The sequence below is a fragment of the Rhinatrema bivittatum genome, chromosome 2 (assembly GCF_901001135.1).
Source record: "Rhinatrema bivittatum chromosome 2, aRhiBiv1.1, whole genome shotgun sequence".
Lineage (NCBI taxonomy): Eukaryota > Metazoa > Chordata > Amphibia > Gymnophiona > Rhinatrematidae > Rhinatrema > Rhinatrema bivittatum.
This window is the reverse complement of record NC_042616.1, coordinates 158,699,278-158,725,863: the sequence shown is the minus strand read 5'-3', so window position 1 is coordinate 158,725,863 and position 26,586 is coordinate 158,699,278. Positions and strand designations below refer to the sequence as shown.

The 26,586-nt window shown below is 43.3% G+C and overlaps 1 protein-coding gene across 3 annotated transcripts in view; it reads right to left on the bottom strand.

Annotated features, from left to right (window-relative positions):
* SLC25A40 (solute carrier family 25 member 40) overlaps positions 1–26,586 on the bottom strand; it is a 127,197-nt gene that overhangs the window by 6,414 nt on the left and 94,197 nt on the right. For all 3 annotated transcript variants that reach the window (XM_029588800.1, XM_029588801.1, XM_029588799.1), the window contains exons 8-10: positions 16,954–17,063; positions 14,484–14,565; positions 4,900–4,980 (exon numbers count right to left, since the gene is read on the bottom strand). In XM_029588800.1, coding sequence (XP_029444660.1) covers positions 4,900–4,980; positions 14,484–14,565; positions 16,954–17,063 — 273 coding nt within the window. The remainder of the gene's footprint in view (positions 1–4,899; positions 4,981–14,483; positions 14,566–16,953; positions 17,064–26,586) is intronic.

Below are 26,586 nucleotides of genomic sequence, written 5' to 3'. Positions count from 1 at the left end.
GATTCTAAAACATGTGGCCCAACAGGAAAAGAGTGCCCAGCCAAAACCATAACCATGGATGCCTCCCCACCACCAAAGAATTGAAATTCCTACCCCACAGTTCTCCCTTGTCCTTACTACATTCGCGGCACCACCACCACTGGCATTTTCAGATCACAAGTAAAGCAGAGCACAATTTTCTTCCCACGCTCTGCGGCAGCTGTTATTACTCCAGTCAGTGCCATGATTCAAGGGTAGCCACAAATTTAGAAACATTCAAGCAACTCACCCAGGGAGTTCCAATCCCCCTGCAAAGATCTCCCGAGATCAGCTGCTGCTGCCGCCTGTGTATTCTAGCCATCCCAATCACAGAGTTCTTTTTTTTTTACTTTATTCATGGGTCTCTGTACAGAACTAAGGCTTTAAAGAGAAAGGCCCACAGAATGGAGAAGCAGCAGCTGGGGGGAGGGCAAGGGTTAGAAAAGGGCTTAGCCTAAAATCCCCCAAACCAGAGAAGACCCCTGGCCTAGGTTATGCTCAAGTGAGGGAGGAAGCACAAGGTTTTCACCTCAGGAACTGTCTTTTTTTTTTTTTTTTTTTTTTTAAATCTCTTCTCTCCGACCTTGCTCAGCTGAGGGGAGTGAGAACTAGTCTTTCACTTCAGGAGCTCTCTCAGAATTTCCTGTTCCTATTCTGCCTACCAGGCCTCTGTCTCCAGCAGATGGTAGGCGAACATCTCATGCTTTGGACTGAGAATGCTAGCAGGCGGAGATCAGCACCGATGCACGTAATTGGTGACATCATTTAGCCTATTGACCTTTGTTTCCATCCGCTAGTTAGTGGTCATACCTGGTTCATCTGGACTGGTCTGTCTAGATGAAGAGGAAGTGGATGATATCTAATTCATACTAGCAACAGAACCAGACCCATGAACAGCAATAAAAAAGCTAAGTAACTGCCTCACAGCCATCCAAGAGTGGACTAAAAACAAACTCCATCTGAACAACAACATAAAATAAATAAATAAAAAGATTCTCTGGATACAAAATACTAATGAACAGAACTCAGATTTGAAAATCCCATTCAGAATCTTTGAGCTCCCACTAAACAAACAGGTTAAAAGCCTCAGAATTAACCATGCTCCCACAAATTCTAGCAACAATAAACAGCTGCCTCTTTCAATTATCTACAAGGTCCTAAGAGAAAATGGACCTAGTTACCTAATAAACAGGCTCTTCTTCTACAAGCCCTCCAGACCTCGAAGTTCCTTCACTTGGTGCTTCCATATCATTGATGACAAAAGAAATAAAGAATGGATACTCCTCAACAAACTTTCGTGGGAGCAACACCTGCCTTATGGAACACTTTCCCAGAAGAGCTCTACCAAACGCATGACTACTACAACTTCAGGAAGCAAGTAAAAGCCAATCCCATGATTACCTCCACCCTGAAAAGCAGTCTGAAACCTGCTCCTCTATATGCTTTATAATGAAACTGACTGTTATTAATTGCCTGGCACCATATATTATTGTTTGAAAGGGCTGCTATAAACTAAGAAAATATGAACATAAGAACTTGACATACTGGGTCAGATCGAGGGTCTATCGAGCCCAGTATCCTACTTCCAACAGTGGCTTATCTAGGTCACAAGTACCTGGGAAGATCCCAAACAGTAAACAGATATCACTGCACGATAGCAGCATTGGAAATAGTGGCCATTTCTTAAGTCTACATGGTTAACAACAGTTTACGGACTTCTCCTCCAAGAACTTTTTTAAACCCAGCTACACTAACTGCCTTAGCCACATCTTCCAGTAATGAATTCCAGAGTTTAACTGTGCATTGAGTGAAAGAGAATTTTCTCTGATTTGTTCTGAATGTACTACCTACTAACTTCATAGCATGCCCCCTAACCTTTGTATTTTTAGAAAAAGTAAATAACCAATCTTTATTTACCCATTCTATTCCACTCACGATTTTATAGACCTCTATCATATCCCACCTCAGCTATCTCTTCTCCAAGCTGAACAGCCCAAACCTCTTTAGCCTTTTCTCGTAGGGGAGCCTTTACATCCCCTTTATCATTTGGTCGCTCTTCTCTGTACTTTTTCCAATGCAACTATATCTTTTTTGAGATGTGGCCTCAACATGGAGCGATACAGAGGCATTATGACATTCACCATTTTATTCTCCATTCCTTTCCTAATATTCGATTTGCTTTTTTTGACCGCTGCTGCACACTGAACAGAGGATTTCAAAGTATTATCCACTATGATTCCCACGTCCTTTTCCTGGATGGTAATTCCTAATATGGAACTTAACATTGTGTAACTACTTGTGGGTTACTTTTCCCCATGTGCATCACTTTGCACTTGTCCACATAAAATGTCATCTGCCATTTAAATGCCCAGTCTTCCAATCTCACAAGATCCTCCTGCAATTTTTCACAATCCACTTGTGATTTAAGAACTTGGAATAATTTTATATTATCTGCAAATCTGATCATTTCACTTGTCATTCCCTTTACCAGATCTTTTATAAATATATTAAAAAGCATTGATCCCAGTACAGATTCCTGAGATACTCTACTGTTTACTCTTTTCTGCTAAGAAAACGAACCATTTAGTCCTACTCCCTGCATCCTGTCTTTTAACCGGTTTGCAATCTAAGAGGACATTGCCTCCTATCCTGGACATTTTAATTTTTTCAGGATTCTCTAATGGGACATTTTGTCCAATGCCTTCTGAAAATTCAAATACACTACATCCACTGGCCTACCATTATCCACTGGTTCATTAACCCCTTCAAAAATGTAGCAGATTGGTGAGGCGAGATTTCCCTTGTGTAAATCCATTAAACCATGTCTTTCTATATGTTCTGTGATTTTTCCCAGGTCTGAAGTCAGTCACCGGTCTAGAGTTTTCCAGATCACTCCTGGTGCCCTTTTTAAAGATCAGGGTTAAATTAGCCACCCTCCAGTCTGCAAGCACAATGGACGATCCCAATGATAGGTTACAAATTACCAGTCTTACATTTTTCCTAATTTAAAGAAAGGAGTAAGGAAGGTTTCCCACTTAGGAGTCAGCCTTCATTGACTTGTCTATCCAGCCCTTAAAGCTTGTTTTGACTCTTTTTAAGCCTTTTTTTTTTTTTTTTTTTACCATTCCCTGTGAGCACCTTGGTACCTTTTTCGCAGTGGATTGGGGCATCTGCTGTGTGAGGGCAGATCATGTGCTAGGGAAGATTCTGGCAGACTTTTATCTCTCCTCCAAAGAATAAAGCTGTCTGGTGACCCGCTGAAGAGAAAGAATATTTTTTAATTAACTGTCTTTTTGCACTAACTCCTGTTTGGAGGCAAGGAAGTTTTATTCCACCCTTCCTGCTTCTTGGTTGATTTTTCCCTTTGTTTGGATTCAAGTAATATGTTTGTTTCACTTGGAACTGATGGCCCTTGGTACCTGGTGCTTAGTAAACCCAACCCTTGAGAGATTGGAGTATTTCATCCTGAAAGAAACAGAAGCGGGGAGAGATGCATCTAAAGGAAGGATCCCAACAAAGTGCACTATAGGAAGAACAAAAGATACAAAGTAAAGGTAACAAGAACTTTGTTGCTGCTGTGTGAAGTATTACATAAAAGGAAGAATGAGGTGCCTACCAGGTGCTGCCTAAAGAGTTAAAGTAATTAAAGTGGATTAAATCTGGAATTAAGTTCTAATAACATATGTATGTGTGTGTGTGTGTATATACACAAACACACATTAACCACCTTCAATGGGAAGATCTGAGGATTAAATTGAGGAATTGAAGAAAGACTGAACTAATTTCAATCTAAAGGAATAGTGGAGTTGAAGAAATTAAAGAATGAAGGTATTCAGTGTAAATACAGATCTTCCATTAGAAGTAGAGGCTTTGCTAAAGAAGTGAAGTCACAAGTTTATTATATATTCCTGCTGTCTTATTATTTATTGAATGGAACTAGGACCTGAATGAAGTGAAAATAACATTCAGTCATCTAATCAACTATCAGTAAAGAAATTGGAAACCACCATTCTTTTCATTGAGTGTTTATTGGATGCAAAGACTGTGTTAACTATTAGTGCTTGAACAAAGGACGGAGAAGCGCTGTGATTGCAAAAAAGCAGGGTATAAGAACTATTGCTCATCCCCACAATTGGAATCCTGAGACTCAGAACTTAAAGCTATCTGGTGAAGTGAAGGAGAGACTGAGAGACAGTGAAAGATTGGTGTGCAGAAAGGGTCTGTGTCTCGTACTTATTCTATGTGCCCTGGGTGCTAGTGAAAGGATCCATCCTGCTCTAGGAGATGCTCTGCTGCCAGGAGAGTCACTAATTTCCTTTCACAGGGTAGGAGCTGACTGCCATGTCATCACAAACACTGCACAAATCCATCCAATCTCATTGTGTGTGATGTCATTTGGACACTAATCCACATGTGACTGCTTTCAAAGGATGTAAGTTATTCATCTGCATTGTGCTTAACGAATGGCATTAAATTGCCAAAGCAGCTCATGTAAATTGGGACACGCTTCCACTTACCATCCTGCTATCATCATCAATAACAGTACCCTGGTAAGCACATTCTGATGTTGGAGAAAGATGAATGAACTTTAGTACTGGAGCCTGAAGTGCACAGAATGGGTAATGTCGCTGCAAAATTCCCTTCTCTGTTCTGTTACTATGCTTTCATCTGCTTTAAGACAAGACTGACCCTCTTCATGTCCTCTGCTACTCTTGCCTAATCAGATGATGTTTGTTAATGTCACGGATACTTGTCCACCAGGCCTGGATCGAGACTCATTGAGCTAAAAGAGAATGGCTTGTTGAAGCCAATTACACATCTGTTATTAAATGTACACTGCACAATATCTTCTAAAAACAAATCAAGGAAGAAAACACTCACCAGCAAATAATCCACGAAAACCATCCTCTGAAAGGATTCTGCTAATTGTTTTCCATGTAGATGCAGACCACTTCTGGGAAACTAAGGGCAATGCCAAACAAAATCAATACATGAAAAGCAAATCAATGATGCACAAGAGTTGTAAAAAAACACTCCTGAAGTAAGGCGGCCATGTCACTGGTGTGTATCTAGAGGGATCGTCTATCCTGACTACAGTTACCACACATCAAGAGCATTTCACTATGTTCTGGAAAGATGATCAGTTTAAGATGTGGAACAGTTTGTGAAAAAAATTAACAGGAGCTGGCAGAGTCTGTAATAAATACAGTAAGCATAACTGTCCTATTCCATATTCATGTCTTTTAGCATCAGGTGAGTTAATGGTATTCTTTTGAAAGAAAATATATAAATACAGTGGCCAGTAACTATAATAAAACAAGCAAAGTCCTTTACTAATCACACAAACACACAGACACAGGCCGATATAGCAAATGTTGCTTACCTATAACAGGTGTTCTCACAGGACAGCAGGATGTTAGTCCTCACATATGGGTGACATCACAGGATGGAGCCCAATCACGGAATACTTTTGCTAAAGTTTCTAGAACTTTGACTGGCACCTACTGGGTATGCCCAGCATGGCACTAACCCTGCAGCAAGCAGGGGTCCCCCTTCAGTCTTGTTTAAAGCTACAGGAAGTGCCGAAAAATAAAATAAGAAAATGAACCCAACACTGCGAGGTGGCGGGCGGGTTTTGTGAGGACTAACATCCTGCGGTCCTGTGAGAACACCTGTTACAGGTAAGCAACATTTTCTTTCTCACAGGACAAGCAGGATGGTAGTCCTCACATATGGGTGAGTACTGAGCTGAGGATGTCCGAGAAATGCACCAAATGTACCCAAGATGTGCAATAGGCACAAGGACTGGAGTGGAATTTGGTAGAGGGCATCCTGAACCCTAACGGGCAGGCGGAAGGGTGTTGGTACGTCAAGTTGTAAAAAGGTTGCACAAGACAGACTGGCTGAAGATGGAATCTTGTCTTCCGGCCTTGCTAAGCAATAGTGGGCTGTAAAGGTATGGAGAGAACTCCAGGTAGCAGCCCTGCAAATGTCATGAAGCAGCACCGAGCGTAGGTGTGCTACTGAAGTCGCCATGGCCCTCACAGAGTGTGCTTTAACACGGTCTTGAAGCAGAATGCCTGCTTGCTGATAACAAAAAGATATGCAGTCCGCTAATCAGGAGGAGAGAGTCTGCTTACCCACAAGCTGCCCCAATTTGATGGAATGGAAAGAGACAAATAATTGAGTGCTTTTCCTGTGGGCAGCTGTACGGTCTAGATAGAAAGCTAGAGCCCGTTTGCAGTCAAGGGTATGCAGAGCCTGTTCTCCTGGATTGGAGTGGGGCCTGGGAAAGAAGGTAGGTAATATAATGGATTGATTAATGTGAAACTCCGATACTACCTTAGGCAAGAACTTAGGGTGAGTGCGGAGTACTGCCCGGTCCTGCAGAAGTTTAGTGTAAGGCGGATAGGTAACTAGTGCCTGTAACTCACTAACTCTGCGAGCAGATGTTATCGCCAGAAGAAAAATCACTTTCCATGTGAGAAAGTGAAGATCACAGGATTGGAGAGGCTCGAATGGTGGTTTCATGAGCCGACCTAAAACCAGGTTGAGGTCCCAGGATGGGACCGGAGGACGCAGTGGAGGCTTGAGGTGAAGCAAGCCTTTCAGAAAACGTGTCACAAGGGGTTGTACCGAAATAGGAATGTCCCCGACACCTTTATGGTAGGCGGCCAGCGCACTGACATGCATTCTGATGGAGGAAGTTTTTAGACCTGATTCTGACAAGTGCCAGAGATAGTCTAGAAACTTCGTGGTGGAACAGGTAAAGGGATCAAGGGATTGAGAAGAACACCGTGACTTAAACCTGTTCCATTTGTATCGGTAAGACTTTCCTGTGGAAGGCTTCCGTGAAGCAATCAGGACACAGGAAACTGGCTCTGAAAGGTTAAGTGGTTGAAGAATTAACCTTTCAACATCCAGGCCATCAGGGACAAAGCTTGAAGATTGGGGTGGCATAGGCACCCGTCGTTCTGAGTGATCAGAAGCAGGTCCTTTCCCAAGGGAATGTGCCTGCGAATGGAGAGATCCTGAAGTATTGGAAACCACACTTGGCGAGGCCAGTGAGGTGCTATCAGAATCATGCATCCCTTGTCCTGACATAACTTCACGAGAGTCTTCGAGAGAAGTGGAAGTGGAGGGAATGCATATAGGAGACTGGTTGCTCATGAAAGGGAGAACGCGTCTCTTGGCTGTGAGTGTTGGCTGCAAGTGAGAGAGCAAAAGTTCTCTACCTTGCGGTTTTGAGGTGACGCAAAGAGGTCTATGCGAAGATGACCCCAACGTTGGAATATTGAGTCCGCTACTGTGGGGTTGAGGGTCCACTCGTGCGGATGGAAATCGCGACTTAGGTTGTCCGCCAACACATTATCCACTCCCGGCAAATAGGTGGTCCTGAGATACATCGAGTGGGAGAGGGCCTCTGTCCATATCTGCACAGCTTCCTGAGACAGTAGGTAGGAGCCCGTCCCTCCCTGCTTGTTGATGTACCACATGGCAACCTGGTTGTCCGTCTGAATCAGGATGACTTGATTGAAAAGGCGATCCTGAAAGACCCTGAGAGCATATCTGATTGCTCGCAGCTCCAGGAAATTGATTTGGTGTTTGGTTTCCTCTGGAGACCAAGTTCCTTGTGTTTGCAAATCAGCCACATGGGCTCCCCAGCCGAGATTGGAAGCATCGGTGGTGAGAATTATTTGAGGGTCTGGAGCCTGGAAGGGCAGGCCTTGGAGGAGATTGATCTGATTTTTCCACCAGGCTAGAGACTGACAGAGTGAGTCGGTGATGTGGACAGTGGTGGATAGAGGTTGGACGGACTGAGTCCATTGTGACCTCAGAGTCCACTGCATGACTCTCATGGCCAAGCGGACCATTGGGGTAATCTGTACTGAGGACGCCATGTGTCCCAGTAGGATGAGGAAGAGGCGTGCAGTCGTGCGGCGCTAAGACTGTAGCTCGTGTGCGAGAGAGATGAGAGTGAAAGTTGCTGTCAAGGCAGAAATGCCTTTGCCTGCAAGGTGTCCAAGTCTGCCCCTATGAATGATAAGGTTTGAGATGGGACTAAGCAGGACTTTGCGTAGTTGACGAGAAATCCTAGCAAAATCAGAGTGTGTAAAGAAAGACGTAGGAACGACAGAGCAGTTTGCTGAGTGGGAGCCCTGATCAACCAATCGTTTAGACAGGGGTAGACGTGAACACCTTGAGTCCTGAGGAAGGCTGCTACTACTACGAGGCACTTGGTGAAGACTCGTGGTGCAGATGCCAGGCTCAATGGGAGCACTCAGTATTGATAGTGCTTAGGGCCTACTAGAAATCTCAGGAACCTGCGATGAGATGGATTTATTGCAATGTGTGTGTACGTATCTTGGAGATCGAGAGAGCAGAGCCAGTCTCCTCTTTGCAGAAGAGGAAGGAGGGAACCCAAGGTTATCATCTTGAACTTTTCTCGTTGGAATTACTTGTTGAGGGCACGTAGGTCCAGGATTGGACAAACGCCGCCTGCTTTTTTGGGGATTAGAAAGTACTGGGAATAGAATCCTAGGCCTTGTTGAGAGTAAGGTACTGGTTCTATTGCTCTGGACTGGAGGAGGAGGGAGACCTCCTGCTCCAGGAGTAGAGAGTGGTCGGATGTTCTCCACGCCGGTAGAGGTGGGGAGTCCGATGGAATGGAGAGAAAGTTCAGGCGATAACCTTGAGAGATTATGACAAGGACCCACTGGTCTGAGGTGATTGAGGGCCCTGTTGTTGAAATGGCACAATCGACCTCCCACTGGTATCTCTTTGCAGGAGTCAAAAACTGGAAGCAGGGCCCGTCTGAGTTGCTGCTTGTGGCTTTTGCTTACAAGGTTGACGAGACTGGGCCTTTTGGAAAGGTCTCGTGGAACGAGTCCTAGACTGTGGTGGATAGTACTTCTTTGGATGGAAGAATGACTTTTTAGTATCCTTCCTGAAAGGCTGTTTGAAGGAATACTCAGAGGGCATCAGAAAGAGTTGGCGAAGGGTCTCATGATGGGCCTTGAGTTCCGCCACCGACCGCTGAATCTGTTCGCCAAACAGATTGCCTCCTATGCAGGACAGATCAGAAAATCTGTCTTGTACTTCAGGGTGCAAGTCTGAAGACTTAAGCCAGGCCCATCTTCTTGCCGAAATAGTAGTTGCAGATACCCTGGAAGCGGTGTCAAAAATATCATAAGAGGATCTTATTTCATGCTTCCCTGCTTCAAAACCCTTGTGTACTAGGATTAGAAGTTGTTCCTGGAATTGCTGAGGCAGGGACTCTGCAAAGTCCTGTATCTGCCTGAATAAGACCCTGTTGTACTGGGTCATATACAGCTGGTAGGAGGCTATCTGAGAGATAAGCATCGATCCCTGGAAGACACGCCGGCCAATGGCATCCAGGAATTTCTGTTCCTTACCTGGGGGAAAGGAAGAGTGGGGTTTTGATCTTTTTGCCCTTTTTTGGGCAGATTCTACAACCACAGATTGGTGATCCAGCTGAGGTTTCTGGAATCCTGGGGCTGACTGGACCAAATAAGTGGTATCAGCTTTTCTGTTGACTGGAGCAACAGAACCAGGCTATTCCCAGTTCTTTTTGAGGAGATCCAAAAGAACCTGGTGAATAGGGATGGAGGTTATTTCCTTAGGAGCATCCAGGAATTGTAACAGCTCCATCATTTGATGTCTGTTATCTTGTTCGGTCTGCAATTGGAAGGGAACCAATTCAGACATTTCCTACACAAAATTTATGAAGGATAGGTCCTCTGGAGGAGAACGCTTTCTGCTTTCAGTAGGAGAAGGTGTCATCGGTGTCTTGAGAAGAATCGTCGGTCCAGGTGTCATAAGGATCAGCACCTGCCCCACTAGAAACCTGAGAAGGACAGGACGATGTTATTCCTGAAGGTCCTGGTCTAGGCTCCAAAGGCATCGAGGGAAATACTGGAGGCACTGATGAAGGCATCAAGGACATCGGTGCAGGCATCGAGGGCACTGATGGATGGATTGGTGGCTCCGACGGGCGCACTGGCATCGATGGTTGAGGCATCGGCAGGACTCCTGATGGAGGAATGCGGAACGGTGTTCCCCCTCCCAATGACAGGGTAAGCGGGGAAGGCACCGGGGCCATCGGTGACCCGGGATCCATTGGTGGAAAAGCGGCTATAAGCGCTTCCATCTTTGAGAGCAGCGGTGCCAATGCTGCCGGAATGGGATCGATGGTCGGTTCCGCAACCGGCACTGATTACGGCTCCGGGGGACCTTGGAGTCTGTGCATCGCCTTATCGATGGCCTCCTGAACCATCTGGTCCAGTTCTTCATGGACCCCTAGAGCAAGCAGCCCCGGCTCCGGAAGGGAAGAAGGAGGCAGAGGCATAGCGGGCGGGACCACCGATAAAGGTGGAGTCGCAGCTCCCAATACCCGTCCGGGTGAGGGTTGCCTCAGTGATCTGGTCACAGAAAGGGTCGGTGCCTTTCCTGGATGGAGTTTCTTCGATGGTGGCTCGGACGATGGCGAGGTCGATGACTTTCCTTCCTCGATGGTCCGAGACTTCCGGTGTCGATGGCGATGTTTCTCTCTATGATCCCCTCGGTCCTGAGAGGGGTAGAAGTAGTCAAAGGCCGAGAAGTCGTTGATGCTGGGCGGTCACCGGCCGGTGGCCGATACTGGCGCGAAGTGGACGGTGCCGGCTCGGATGATGTCGATGCAATAGATGGCGTCAGGGTCTGAGAACAGAAGAGAAGTTCCATCTTCTCCATTCTGGCCTTGCAACCTTTAGGTGTCATTAAGGCACATTTGGTGCAGGTCAAGACATCATGTTCACACCCAAGACACATTACACAGACTTTATGAGGGTCTGTTATGGACATGGTGCGAGTACAGTCCGGGCACCGACAGAACCCCGATGCCATGGCCTCTGAAAAAATTGAGCCGCGGTACGGTCGACAGCCAGTAGGCCGCGAGGGCCAAACTCGACGGGAATCGACCGAAAATGGGTAAAAACTTACCGGAGTACCGTGGAGTCAAAAATTCAAAGGAGGGACCCCTGTGGGGTATGAAAGTTTTTAGTAATTCCGTAAGGAAAATTCCTGTCAGGAATCTCTGTGGAGTCCTTAACCCGCGTGGCTACTGCTGCGCGGAAAAAAGAAGACTGAAGGAGGAACCCTGCTGGCTGCAGGTTTAGTGCCATGCTGGGCATGCCCAGTACGTGCCAGTCAAAGTTCTAGAAACTTTGATAAAAGTGTTCCATGATTGGGCTCCATCCTATGATGTCACCCATATGTGAGAACTACCATCCTGCTTGTCCTGTGAGAAAATAAAGCACTCTAATGTTACAGTAGGTTTTTACTCCTGGTAAATGCTTGAAGTTGGAAGGAGTGTGACCAAAATGGCCTTGCTTGCATGATTGGCACTGGCATCTCAACTTGAGTACAATCTCGTATGCAAGGCCATTTGGGCAAGCATGCCAACTGAAATCAAAGGGTAAGCTCTCTGGAACAGGTAACTACAGCGTGGGAAGATACGGAGATAGAATATACTGCCTCTGAAGAGCTGTTGTATATGGAACTGGATTACGGCTTGAAGCCCACATGAACTAGACTGTGAGCCTGGGGCAGCAGGGGAACGCCAAGAAGTTGTCCTTCCACCGAAATAGGCTGAAGGTTCCCATGTGAGGGAACTGATGGGCAAAGTGCAAGCTGTGTTCCACACAACAGAAAGACTGCTCCAGAGAGATGAACAGGACAGTATGAGTCACCATTGGCTTCTGTTTCTGTCCATCAAAGGACTGCCTCAATTTGCAAGATTGAGGACCTCAAGAATATGGCTTGATACCTCTGGCTGAATAACGCAAAGTAGCTGAAGCAGTTGAGAGCTTACATGGAATGGACTTCTAAAAAAGTTAACTAGTTTTAAATGGCATTATATAATTATTATGTACTAATCAAAAGATACTACTGTTTTATATTTAGATTCTTTTATTTTTAATTTTATATTGTATGTATTATATGTATTTTAAGTTAATTGTAAACCACATTGATTTTAATTAGAAAGGTGGTATAAGAAATATAATAATAATAACAATTATTGCATGCTCTTCTGCTGCAGGTACCCACTTTAGTGAGTTTACTCTGATTTCATTTGGCATGCCTTGCCCAATCAGTCTTGCACACGAGAATGTGCCCAAGTCATAGTCAGATTCCTTCCAACTTCAAGCATTTACCTTCTTACTCCTTTATTGACGCACTTTTCCGCATTCATGCAGATTTTTCGGGTTGACTCACATTTTGCCATTTTTTTTTGTTTAACACGCTATTTTTTTAATTTTTACTTCTGTTCAATTTAGGAACATAAGAACATGCCATACTGGGTCAAACCAAGGTCCATCAAGCCCAGCATCCTGTTTCCAACAGTGGCCAATCCAGGCCATAAGAACCTGGCAAGTACCCAAAAACTAAGTCTATTCCATGTTACCATTGCTAATGGCAGTGGCTATTCTCTAAGTGAACTTAATAGCAGGTAATGGACTTCTCCTCCAAGAACTTATCCAATCCTTTTTTAAACACAGCTACACTAACTGCACTAACCATGTCCTCTGGCAACATATTCCAGAGTTTAATTGTGCGTTGAGTGAAAAAGAACTTTCTCCGATTAGTTTTAAATGTGCCCCATGCTAACTTCATGGAGTGCTCCCTAGTCTTTCTATTATCTGAAAGAGTAAATAATTGATTCACATCTACCCGTTCTAGACCTCTCATGATTTTAAACACTTCTATCATATCCCCCCTCAGTGGTCTCTTCTCCAAGCTGAAAAGTCCTAACCTCTTTAGTCTTTCCTCATAGGGGAGTTGTTCCATTCCACTTATCATTTTAGTCGCCCTTCTCTGTACCTTCTCCATTGCAACTATTTGCATCCCATTAGCTCAGTGCATCCCGCAGGGACCTCTGTTTTTAATGCACAATTTAGCATGGGTTTCATTACATCGGTCCCAGAAAAAGGTTTAATTTGAATAGTAAAGGGCTTTCCTCGTATTCCTATATTCACTTGCTACTATATATTTTCTTTGATTGCATCATTTCTGGTCCAGGTGCCTCTCCCTTGATTTTGATTAACTGTGGGCCTTCACCTTTTTGCTCAATACTTATAAACTGTACTCAGTATTAAAGCATGATCAAAAATGTTATTTCCTTATCTATCCAAAAGGAAACAAAATAAATTAAGATCTGGAGAAATGGCTTTTGTTTTCTCTGGGTGGAAGACAAAGAGAGGTGGACTCTCTAATCCTTTTTCTCCTAGGGGTCTCTGCCATTCCCCTCCCCCCCCCAATTCCAACTGACATGCTCAGGCAACTCAGGGGACCCACAGCGATTCAAAGGGTGGAGGGACCCCTTTTCCAAGGTACATTGTCAGCACCACTCGGACAGCAGGGGCAACCATAGTAGTAACAGTCTTCCCTCTCCAGCCACCTTCACTGCACACCTACTTCCAACTGGCCCTGACGGATGGGGGATCTGACCACAAGATCGCTTCAACCACAGCACTATGGTCTGAGCTACAGGACTAGCTCTAATATTTTGTCACAATAAGTAGTCTAAGTATACCTGTGCAGTGTTTACTAAACACACAGGCTGACATGTTGACTGCCGTTGTTCCATACAGATCTATCACAGATAAGTTTTGCGCAAAAAGTTATTTAAATAGACTATATGTAATTGAAAAATTTCACCAACTGAAAGGCAGTTGGTCATTGTTGCCTTAAGCCCATTTTGGGATGCAATTTTCTCCCCTGTTAAGTCCATTTCTCTTAGAAGAAGAGTCATTCTCCCTAATGCCTTCTCAACTCCTGCAACTGGTATTAACAATGTCTCTGAACCACCAAACACATGCAACACCAACTGCAGAGGAAGAACCTCACAATGATGTGGAGCAGGTTAGCTACTAAAAATGATGGGGTGATTGCAATCACGAAACAGGGGACTACTTAAAAGCTAAGCATGCTTCAGGACTATCCAACCTGTACAACACATTACAATAGCAGTTTCAGTGAGGGCCACAAACCTTTATGGCTTGCAGGATATCCACAATGAAAATTCAGATGTTTCTGCATACTTATGATCTATGAACCAGATTAAATCTGCATAGTTTGGTTACTCTGAAAGCCAGACCAGTTTGTGGCCCTTGAGAACCAGAGCTGAAAACCTTTGCTTCTATAGCGTGCAATCATTTTGTACCACAAAGGTGCCAGCCCCCACACTGATCCTCTTAACTATGTTTAATGCAGCGTCAAAAAAAAAAAAGGCATTACTGTTCCTTTTTCAGTGAAAGTGGCACATACCCGATCCAGAATAAGGAAGACTTTAAAGGGCATAAAAATATAAGAGAACATATAAAAATATTTCGCTAAGTAGGTAAAGTTGAGTAGAAAATTGATGAGAAAGTGTAGGTTGTAGTTCTGGATCTACACAGACTTACCATCAATAGCATCACCTTCCCCAAGCTCAATCTGTCTATGTGTCTTCACAACATCAAAAGGCAAGGTCACAAAAGCTGCAATCTAAATAAAATCAAATCTGTAGTTACTCTTTATAATGTCCAGTTAGTTACCCTTGCTGGATTCCCTATTCTTCCTAAAATCTATTTACCAGCATATATAAAACTGTGATGAAGTAAGAAGTTAAAGATCTAATTAGGTATTTATTAACTGCACTGTACAATGAAGCATGGCTGGGACATAAATCCATTATGATGAATTGCATTGGATATACCATACTACTGGAAAGGGTACCAGTCCCTTAAACAAAAGTGTACTCAAAGACTGTTGCTTAGATGAATGTTAAAAACAAAATGAAACACCCATAAAAAAAGCATTCTTTAGAAATGCTTTCCATTTTACAATTGTTATGCTGTATTTGAGATGTGCTGTTTCCCATGATTGAGTATGGAGGTATTGGGATAGGGACCTCTGCTTCATTAGCTCAGTGGTCACTACATGATAGCTGCTCTTTTGTGCAATGTTGCCAAACTGGATAAAAGTGTTAATATTTATGTATACCTTTATATAACAGCATTATAATGTCAAGGAAAAAAATGGACACTCCAAAATGTATCAGGTCAAATAGGTTTCATTATTCCAACATTTTAATTCTATACACAGTCTTTATCACTGGTTAGAGCAACAGGCTGTGAACAAGGAAGCCAAGGTTAAAATCCTGCTGACACTCCTTGTGTCCTTGAGCAAGTCGCTTCACCTTGCATTGCCTCAAGTACAAACTTAGGGGTCATTTACTAAGTTGAGGTATTTGCCACGGAAGGAATAAATATGATGGGATTTACCAAGTAGTTCAGCTTGGTAAACCCTGTGGTATTTTCCCTGGTGGTAAAATACCATGGATTAGTACATGCCTAAAAATTCCATGCATTGGTGGTCCCAAAGTCTGGGGCCACCATCTTCTTACAGGGCTTGAGCAACCCGAATATTTCTTCTACCCTCCCCCAAAGAATGGCAAAACTCTGGGGAACTGGGAAGACCCCACTGCCCCACTCCCCTTGAGGTGGTGCCAGTGGATGAAATGTTAAAAAAAAAAAAAGAGAGAGCACTGCAAGTCCCTCCGCTTTTTCAAAACATTCCCCCTCCAGGTCTCTTGAGCCTCATCCTCCACCTTAGCTCTCCTCCCGGCCACTCTTCCTTGCTGTACACTCTTAAATCTTGGTGGGCTAATGGGACCCAGAACATACTCTAGGCTACTTGCCCTGCACCATCAATGTAAAAATGGCACCGGTTGGCCTGTTTTCTTCTTATGACCTTATCACATGACAGAGACATAAGAAAAAAACAGACCAGATGGCAAGATTTTTACAGTGATGGCACAGGGCCTGGAGTCTCGGGGGCACACTGGGCCCCACTAGCTCACCAGGGATTTAAAGCTATGGCAAGGAGAGGGGCCTGCACTGCTACTCATTTTTGCCTCTGAGGCTGCCTCAAGTAACAGTAGGGGGTAGGACAGAGGGTCTCATCAGACCCCCAAGGCTTTTGCCACACTTGGAGGAGGGGAGTGGGGGGGTGGAGGTTTTCTTTGCGTTCCTTGGGCCCTTTCAACTGATGGCCCCCAGAAGCATTGAGATTCAAGTTAGTCTCCAGATGCTCCCAAGGAAAGTCAACTGTAACTCCAGAGTTGTAGCTATCATTCCTGAAAATAACGCAGCTTTTGATTTTTCAGTCAAGCTGCATTATATTAGTTACATGAAATAACCCAGTAATGAGCTTGCAAAGCAGCCCATTACCTTTCTTCCATTACCGGGGGTGGTGGTGGTAGTGGTGGTGGTGGGGAATATGACATATCATCACTGCGTTAAGGCCTTCACCACATGACAAATGCTCAACAGCTTAGTAAATGATCCCCTTAGATTGTAAGCCTTCTGGGAACATGAAAATATCTACTGTACTGGAATATAACCCATTTTGAAGTGGTTGACCAGTCAAGAAAGCACGAATATAAATTAAAAATTAAATTGAATCTAGTACTATGCTGTGAAATGGAGTCAAACTACTGCACAAAATCAGCAGCAAGAAATGAATGATGGTAAGAGATCAACAGAAGCTAAAGGCTGTGTCCAGGCAAGAATACAGTTATTACAATTTACTCTCACTTAACACATTTTCTTCACACACCACCGCAATCTGCAATCACTGGATTCATGAGATTAGTGCTTTGGGCCGAGTTCCCTGTGTCCCCAGTGTGAAGTTACTAAATTATATTTGTTTTTTAAAAACATTTTTTCTAAAGTGAAATGAGCTCATTAGCAAAGGTCTATTGGTATGGACAGGACAAAGGCTTTCTGTGGCAAGAAAAGAAAAAAAACCAAGTGTACTGACATACACAGATGAAATACATATTTACTGACAGAGAATTAAAATAAAACAAAACAATTAACGGAGACTTACAGAGCCCGCTACTGCCCCTGCAGTGAAACTGATCATGAATGTTGGCTCCTGTTTACCATACATCTCACAAAGCCACTGCTTTCCAGTCTCATAGTTATACCAGTACAATGCTGCAGAAAACAAGCAGAATAACTCTGGCATGACAGCAAAATACAATGAGGCAAACCAAAACTACACATTTAGGGCCCAATGCAATGAGATATAAGTTAAAAAATCGTGCACTGAATTTCTTTCTCTGCCAAAAATATTAACTCCCAATTCAATAAGCTAATGGTATGCTACTGCATTAGGAGTTAAAAGAAAAATGCACACTAACCCCAAAATATGCTTAACACACACAAAATGAATTAGATGCACAGAAATTATGCTTCTAAGTGTTGTACATGCAAAATGCAACTCCAGGAACCAACTGTGACACAGCACCATTCACTAATACTCACCCCAGAAATGTGAGTTAACTTTACCTCTGACCAGGAGTTAAAAAACGTGCATGAAGCCTTCAGGGCTTTAAAATCTTTCCCTGCATGGGGGAATAGAACACAAATTGCTCACCTGTAACAGGTATTCTCCAAGGATAGCTGGTGCTAAGTCCTCATAGGTGGATAATGTCATTTAACAGAGTCCAGCCAGTGATGAGGCCTATAAAGCTTGTAAAAGCTTCTGGCATGCTCTGAGCATACATGTGCTATTCCCATGTAACCCAAGTCAAATGGGGCCCTTAAATTCTTAATTTAGTTAACAATATATAGAAAACAACTCCAAAGGGAGGTGAGTAGTTCTGTGAGGACTTACATCTTGTGGTCCTCAGAGTACACCTGTTACAAATAAGCAACTTTCGCTTTCTCTGAAGACAAGCGGGATGTATAGTCCTCATAGGTAGGGAATCACTAGCTACCACGGTCTTTAAAAAGAAATGAATTTAGAAAATAGTGCCAATAGGCAAAATGTTTTTGGTGGCAACAAACCATTTTCTCATTTTAATTTTTTTTTTTAAAGCGCAGTTTGGAAACAATAAGAACAGGCCCTGGGGGGATGAAGTTGGATTCTAAACTTCAAATAGACCCCACAGGCTAGATGAACCAAATCTACTGTAGTGCAGGGAATCTTTATCTAAACAGTAATGGGATGTGAATGTGTGGCATGAACTCCAAGACACAGCCTTGTAGATGTCTTTCATGGAGGCTGATCTCAGATATTCCAACACGGCTCTAACACTATGATGTTTAACATGCTCATCCAGAGTTAGATTTATCTGGGCATAACAGAAAGAGATGCAATCTGCTATCTAATTAGAAAGGGAGCTCTTGTCAACAGCAGTTCAAAGTTTGTTGGAGTTAAAAGAATCAAAAAAATTTGGTAGTCTTTCTAAGGGCTTAAGTCCATTCCAGATAGAAGGCTAAGGCTCTTTGCAATCCAAACTGTACAAGGCTTGTTTACCTTTGTGGATATGTGGTCTGAATGTCAGAAGGATGACTGACTGGTTAAGGTGGAAGTCCAGCAATGCCTTAGGAAGGAACTTAGGGTGGTTCTGCGCAAATATCCTATTATGAAAAAACTTAAAGGTGAATTTTCAAACGTTCTGCACTTAAAATCGCATGTACACAAGTTTATGCTATTTTAAAAACTACAACATACATGCATAAATCAGGGCCTGTGAGTAAATTTGCAAGTGTAAAAAAGGAGCGAGCCGGGGCATTCCAGTGCAGGGCCAACATTTACAGCATTTTACAAACTGCCAAATTGACATGTGCAAGTCTTTTACTTGCGTATATTTATATCTGTTCATTCCTTATTATCCTGCTAGATCAGTCATTACATTCAAGATTTCGCTCCTCCACAGCTGATAGAGACAGAGGACACATCTTTTTCATGACTTACTCAAAGGAGGCCTGGCCAATACCAGAAGTCTCTGTATCCAGCAACTGCAGACACATGAAGAGGACATAACTCCCAGATTCAGGGTGCCCTGGCTTGGTTGAGTCCTTATTGCTCCTGGGACAACTACCCCTAGGCATTACTTCTCCCAGTGAGAGCAGTCTCCCAGGTTCTGCCCTGGTTGAGCTACTGGGTCATCCCAGTAGTAGCAGTCTCCTAGGCCTTGCCCTGGTTGAGTTCCTGGAGGTTCCTCCCAATTGCCTTCAGACCTGTGAAACTTCCAGAGAACAGTGCCTGGCCCAGTACCCTGGCAGGGGATATAGTGTCCCCAGAGCACAAAGGTAGTCACTTACCTTCAGAGAAGAATTCCTGGATTCTCAGGAGGCGTTCAAAGCCCTCTCTCCATCCCTGCCTCTCTCTCTTACAGGTGAAAGAGTAGCAGAATTAAGTAGAAGCCAGGTCGGAGGTAGTAAGTAGCGGCTGAACTGGTTTCTTTGAGGATATGCATATGTTGGAAATAGACTATTGTCCTGGTTGTTTTTATAGCATTAAGTGCTACATTTATGTGATACATCTATGAGTTTTCCAAGCAGATTGGGTAAGGCCTGTAAGAATACTGCAAGGCTAACCATTACTCAGCGAGGATGTGATAATCTGCAGGCACATGGGTTAATTAGTACCTAGGTAAGTCAGGACAGCAGGCTCAGCTTTTTCAGAGCTGGCAAGTCCTTTATTTGCAGTAGCCCTGTTCAAGGTACTACCTGTTGCAGCATGGCTCAAATTTTGCTCAGGTGCAATGCCCTTCAAGAAAGTGGTAACTTAATGGGCTAAAATATTAAGAAAGTCTGTAACAAATCCTTAAAGGTGTTCAGAACTTACCTGAGATAAAAAGGAAGATGTCCACATTCAGACACAGTCTGGCCAGCAAAGTTAGCCGGATAAACTTATCCGGCTAACTTTGGAGGTATATGCAATATGAAACTGCACTATTGAATATCTATAACTATAGCTGCCTAACTTTAGGTCAGCTCTTTGGCCTTATCAGACTTAGCTGGTTTAGTCATCCAGTTAACGTTGAATATTGGAGTTAGCCGGCTAACTTAACCAGCTAATTCAGCTCCTCCCAGTTACTCCCCTAGAACACTGCAAATGTAGCCAGCTAATTCTAGCCAATTACCTTATTAGCCAACTAGAATTTAGCCAGATAACTTCTGAGTTAGCTGCCTAAATATTTTTGATTATGGACTTCAAGGAAAGCAACAGTTAATATGTTTAATTAACTCCAAGTGCAGGACAAGATTGAGGGGAATGTCCCAGGTGAGCTGCCTGACCACACAATTTACTAATACTGGCTGTTACTGGTTTGGTATAAGCCAGGGCTTCCCCATGTTTCTTTATTGCTCCATGGTGAGACCGCACCTTGAATACTGTGTACAATTCTGGTCGCTGCATCTCAAAAAAGATATAGTTGCGATGGAGAAGGTACAGAGAAGGGCAACCAAAATGATAAAGGGGATGGAACCGCTCCCCTATGAGGAAAGGCTGAAGAGGTTAGGGCTGTTCAGCTTGGAGAAGAGACGGCTGAGGGGGGAATATGATAGAGGTCTTTAAAATCATGAGAGGTTTTGAACAGGTAGATGTGAATCGGTTATTTACTCTTTCGGAAAATAGAAGGACTAGGGGGCACTCCATGAAGTTAGCAAGTAGCACATTTAAGACTAATCAGAGAAAATTCTTTTTCACTCAACGCACAATTAAGCTCTGGAATTTGTTGCCAGAAGCTGTGGTTAGTGCAGTTAGTGTAGCTGGGTTTAAAAAAGTTTGGATAAGTTCTTGGAGGAGAAGTCCATTAACGGCTATTAATCAAGTTGACTTAGGGAATGGCCTCTGCTATTACTGGCATCAGTACCATGGGATCTTCTTAGTGTTTGGGTACTTGCCAGGTCATTGTGGCCTGGTTTGGCCTCTGTTGGAATAGGATGCTGGGCATGATGGACCCTTGGTCTGACCCAGCATTGCAATTTCTTATGTTCTTATGAGAGCATGGCCAGTCCCAAATGTGGCTTTCAACCTAGCAACAGCTCCTAAACTTTCTAGCAATAGTTCTCAAACTTCCCACACCAGTGTTTCCAGCAGCACAGTATACAAAGGACACTATGCTGCACCCATACTTGGATGTCTGGCTTATAAGCGCCAAGGCAACTCTGGGAGTCATTAGGCCTCCAAAATAATACCCCACCTCCTTGGACAGTCAGGTTAGGAATGGGATGTGAATAGAGTAGGATATCATTTGGATGCTAAAGGCCTTGAGCAGATGGCTTCTTGGGCCATTAAAATGAGCATCTATGAAGGGCTTTTTCGGGAATGGTCTTACTTGAAGGAATTTGCATGGCTAAGGCACATCTCAGAGCAACAGGCTCAGTGCTGTAGAATTTCTTATCTAGAAGTTTGATCTTTCCTACTGAGCTAATATCAGCTTTTCATGGGAAGCAAAGGCCTGTCCAGCCCTCAGCAGCAGGGTCTGTTAGGAAAAAAATTTAAAGCTGCAATTAAATATACATTGGATTCTTTTGACATAGTTAACATTATAGAACAGATGAGTTGCTCCTGATACTTGGGGCCCAAAAAGAGGTAGGCGGATTCTAAAGCCACCATACCAGAAGAAGCAAGGAGGCAATAGCATTGGCCTACTTATTATCAGATTAGAAGATCCCAATAATGCTCCAGGCTCTCTCTGCAAGGGCTCAAGCCTCATCCTGGGCAGAGGCACCTTAGCCTCGCCAGAAAAAATAGGCAAGGCTGTGGCGTGATCATTTGGGCATTGTCTCGAACATTATAGATTGGTCACACAGTACAAGACAGTCGCTACCTTTGAGGCATGGATTAGCAAAGACAGCACTGTCTTTACACACCCCAGTAAGGGGAAACTTTGGTAAATCCCAAATGTAGTAACGGGTTTAGCAGGATGATAAGAAGGTTAAATTATACAGTACTTACCTGATAATTTTCTTTCCTTGAATCCTGCTAGACCAGTCAGGATCCCACTCAAGAAGACAAGGGCAAGGAGGATCAGGGAGACTAAGGGTATCATGTGAGGCGCCCGACAGCACCCTCCTCCTGCTGCTTATATCCTTCCCTCGTCTTACTTTTGGACCTCACTCAGAATGGGTCCCAGTATATGTTTCAAGAAAAGGATATAAAGGGGATTTCTAGTGGTCACAATGCTTTGGTAGTAGGTTACTGGCATTGGCTGAGGCCACATCTCTTTCATAGCCCTGAGTGAAGTCATGAAAATGGTGTGTCTTCTGTCTCCATCAGCTGTGGAGGAAGGAAATCCTGAATGTATTGACTGGTCTAGCAAGATTCAAGGAAAGAAAATGATCAGGTAGTATAATTTAACCTTATCTGGCATAAGTGATCATAAACATCTTATAGTAAAAGTGAAAATATGACTGGCTGGGAGATCTGGATGAAATGGAGGGATTTCAGGCTGAAGAGTCAGAAGGGTCTTCATGATCTGCCAATCTGCAGATGGACTGGGTGAAGTGGTAGACTAATTGGTAAAACTGGTTGTTTTATTGCTGTGCGCGCATGTTAGAAAATCCCAACTTGTACATTTAAAAGCCAACTTATGGGGGGTAAATGCATCTAAATAACAAGTAAAATCTACTCACATATCCCTTTAAAATTTGAAGTACAAATATGCAGCATTATCATTTGCTTTATCCAGCTAAATTCTGACTTATCTGGCTGAGTAACACCTTTGCTGCTGCTTAGGTGGACAAATTTGAACCTTTCCAGATTTGTGGCACTTTTTTTTTTTTCTTAAGACTTATCTGGCTGTATTACATATCTGGATGTCTGAAAATTGCTACTTAGACAAGTTGCGCTTTTTAGATTTATCTGGCTAAGTGCTACTACTTAGCAGTCTAATTGGAACTTATTGGGATAAGTGCGGCTATATTTCTGGATAACTCCAAACTTGTGCGGCTCACAGTTTTTACATATTTATTATTTATTTTATTTTAACATTTTTCTATACCGACCTTCATGGTAATAACCATATCAAATCGGTTTACATAAAACAGAGAGGAACTTTAACAATAAATAATAAAATAATAATATGCAAACATTTGTGTACGCATATGTACTCGTTTTATAACCTGCATATCCACGCAGGTTATAAATACAGTAGCAACTTTGTGTGAGCCCATAAACATGCATAAATGGGCATATTCGAGCAGTTTTGAAAGTTATCATCCCTGTGTAGGGTTGCAAATTACTAGGGACTAGAGCTCACTGATTTTGTGTGCTGAAATGACCACCATAAAAACAGTACCTCCCAGGTCAGATACTTCAGCTCACAGTAGTCTAAAGGCTCCTAGTAAGCTTTCTTTAACTTGGCTATTACCATGTTGAGGTTCCAAGACAACCAAAAATGACTTCATTTGGAGCAAGCCCTGCTTGAATTTGACAACTAGAAGCTGTATAGAGATGGTGATGATAAACGCTTAAACACTAATTGCACGCAGATGAACCATAACAGTCTTGGTCTTCAGACCAGACTCTGAAAGATGTAGAAGATATTCAAGCAGTTTTTGAATAGGACAGGCGAAAGAGTCTAGGGATTTTCCCCTAACACTAGAAGGCAAATCCTCCTCCATTTAAAACCATGATTTCATAGTAATATAGTAATGACGGCAGAAAAAAATCAAATGGTCCATTCAGACTGCCCAGCAATTTTCTTACGGTAGTAACTGCCACACCGTGCAGGTTACTCCCAAGCCTTACATTAAGGGTAGTTATATTTACAATCAGATCAAAGCAACTGTCAAACCCATAACAAAATTACTGCTAGCAACATATTTATGGGATGATCTCCATTCTTGATCATTCAGACAATACTCCTTGAATGTGCTTTGCATTTGGACTTGGCCATAGAAGCAGTCCTGCATTTTCCCCTAATATCTGCGTATCAGTACCACAGACTGTAAAAGTCATGGCCTAATGTTGGCTCTCATCTGAATCCAATTCCCCTTTTAACACCCCTCCGAAGCAGAGAGCAATGTTGCAGTTGTGTCAAAAGCATAAAAGATAATTGGGTAAGGGTAATAAATCCCATGCTTTCTGTTAACAGTAGTAACTGTCATTCCATGCAGGTTACCCCCATGCACCTTTTTCTTCATTTTCAAACCTCTAGACTTTAGAGATCCACAGTGTTTATCCCTTGTCTTTCTGAATTATTTTACTGTTTTCATCCTCACCACCTCTCCCGGAAGGGCATTCCAGGCATCCACCACCCTCTCCATGAAGAAATATTTCCTGATGTTGGTTCTGAGTCTCCCCCCTGGAGTTTCATTTCATGACTACTAGTTCTACTGTTTGCTTTCCAATGGAAAAGGTTTAAATTTCGTGCAACATTAAGCCTTTCAGGTATCTGAAGGTCCATATCATATCTCTCCTACACTTTCAGGGTATACATATTTAGATCCTTCAGCCTCTCATTATAATTCTTCCAATACAGACCCCACACCATTTTGGTTGCCTTTCTCTATCCTTTCTGAGATACGGTCTCCAGAACTGAACGCAGTACTCCAGGTGAGGCATCACCAAGAACCTGTACAACTCTTTTTTCTTACTGGTTACTCCTCTGTCTATGCAGCCTAGCATTCTTCTGGCTTTAGCTATCGCCTTGTCATATTGCTTCGCCGCCTTCAGGTCATCAGAGACTATTACCCCAAGCTCCCTCTCCCAGTCCATGCACAGTAGTCTTTCACCCCTCTTTTGGATACAGCGGGATTCTATACGTCTTGGCATTGAATCCCAGCTGCCAAATCTTTGACTACTCTTCAAGCTTTCTTAAATCACTTTTCATCTCTTCACTCTTTCAGGTGTGTCCAATCTGTTGCAGAAATTAGTATTATGCGCAAATAGACAAACTTTACCTTTATCCCTTCCTCAATGTACTCACAAAGATATTGAACACAACCTGTCTCAAAACCAATGCTTATGGCACTCCACTTAACACTGTTCTCTCTTTACAGCAGGCTCCATTTACCATTACACGCTGTTTCCAGCCAGTCAACCAGTTTGTAATCCATTCCACCACCTTGGCACCCATTCCTAGCTTCTCATTTTATTCACAAGCTTACTATGTGGGACTGTAATAAAATCTTTGCTGAAATTCAAGTAAATCATATTCAATCCATCATCTTTTCAAAAATTGACTATTGCAACTCTCTCCTTCTCGGTCTCCCAGCAAACAACATCAGACCCCTACAGATGTTGCAGAACTCCGCCGCTAGGATTCTGACCAACACTAACAAAAGAGAACACATTACCCCCATTCTCTACCCATCAAATTCAGAATTCTCTACAAAGTCCTAACAATAATTCACAAAGCCATGCACAATCTTAATCCTCTGGATCTTAGTATCCCGCTTCGACTCCACTCTTCCTCCAGACCCATTAGAAGTGTCTACAAAGGCATTCTTTACGCCCCTCCAGCCAAGACCTCTTTAAGGAAACATGCCCTATCAACAGCTGGTCCCCCACATTGGAATTCTCTCCCCCCGGACCTCCGTCAAGAACCATGCCCGTTGACCTTCAAAAAAAAAGCTCAAAACGTGGCTATTCAGTCAAGCATTCCCCTAATTAGATGAACGTTGCTCCCCTTCAAGAGAACTATCTTGGCTAGTCAAATGAGCCTCACTCCCTTATGTACGTCTTGTACAACAGGACACTTGTACTGACTTTAATCAGGGCCCACCACCCGCAGTCAGGACATTCTGCGCCTTATCTTAATTTGCAACGAACTGATTTCACAGTCTGATTTAACTTTCTACCCTTCCCGTTCTCCGTCCCTTCTCTAGACCTTTCCCCATTTCAGCACCCACAGCCCCTTACATTTAATAAATTCCCCCCTTCTTCTCACCCTAGATCCTCTGATCCGTCTCCCCCTCCCACCACTGTAGTAACCACAAGTCTCTCTCTAAAGTTGAGAACATTTTCATTTTCATTTTGGTTCCACTTCAATGTATGCTCTTCAGTTAATTTGCTATTCTATTTGTTCGTTATTTGTTAATTTAACTTAATGTTTCTTTTTATACTGGAATGACATATTAGCAGTTTATTTTTAACCCCATGTATTTATCCTCATAGATCCCAGTTCATTGTAACCCCTGTTCCATGTAATACTTTTATGCAAGAACTGTTTCATTGTAAACCGATGTGATATGTACTTTCTACATGAACGCCGGTATATAAACGTCCAAAATAAATAAATAAATAAATAAATAAATATTGAGCGCTTTTCCCTGATCAAAATTTCTATTCACCCAATTAAATAAATCAATCAGATTTTTGACTGGACCTTCCCTCTGGTGAATCCATACTGCCTCATATACAGCAACCCACCGATTTGTAGATAATTCCTTGTGGAATCTTTTTTTAGAGGCCAGAAGAATTTGAGACATCCTCTGATAGAAAAAGGAAATTCAATGCTGCCAGAGACACACAGCAGGAAGATCGGCAGGGCCGTGGTGGAGCTCACGTCACCATGGCCCGAAGAAAAAGGTCACGTCTAAACGTGCAGGTGCTCCGCCTCCTTCCTGCCCACGCGGCAGAAGAAAAATGTTGCTGGAGCCGCACGGGTAGGAAGGAGGAGGAGCATCTGCCACGTGCAGAAGAGGAGAAGCGTTGTTGCAGAGGGCTGAGAAGAGGAGGAGGCCCGGTAGCAGGGTCCCCACCGTGGATCGG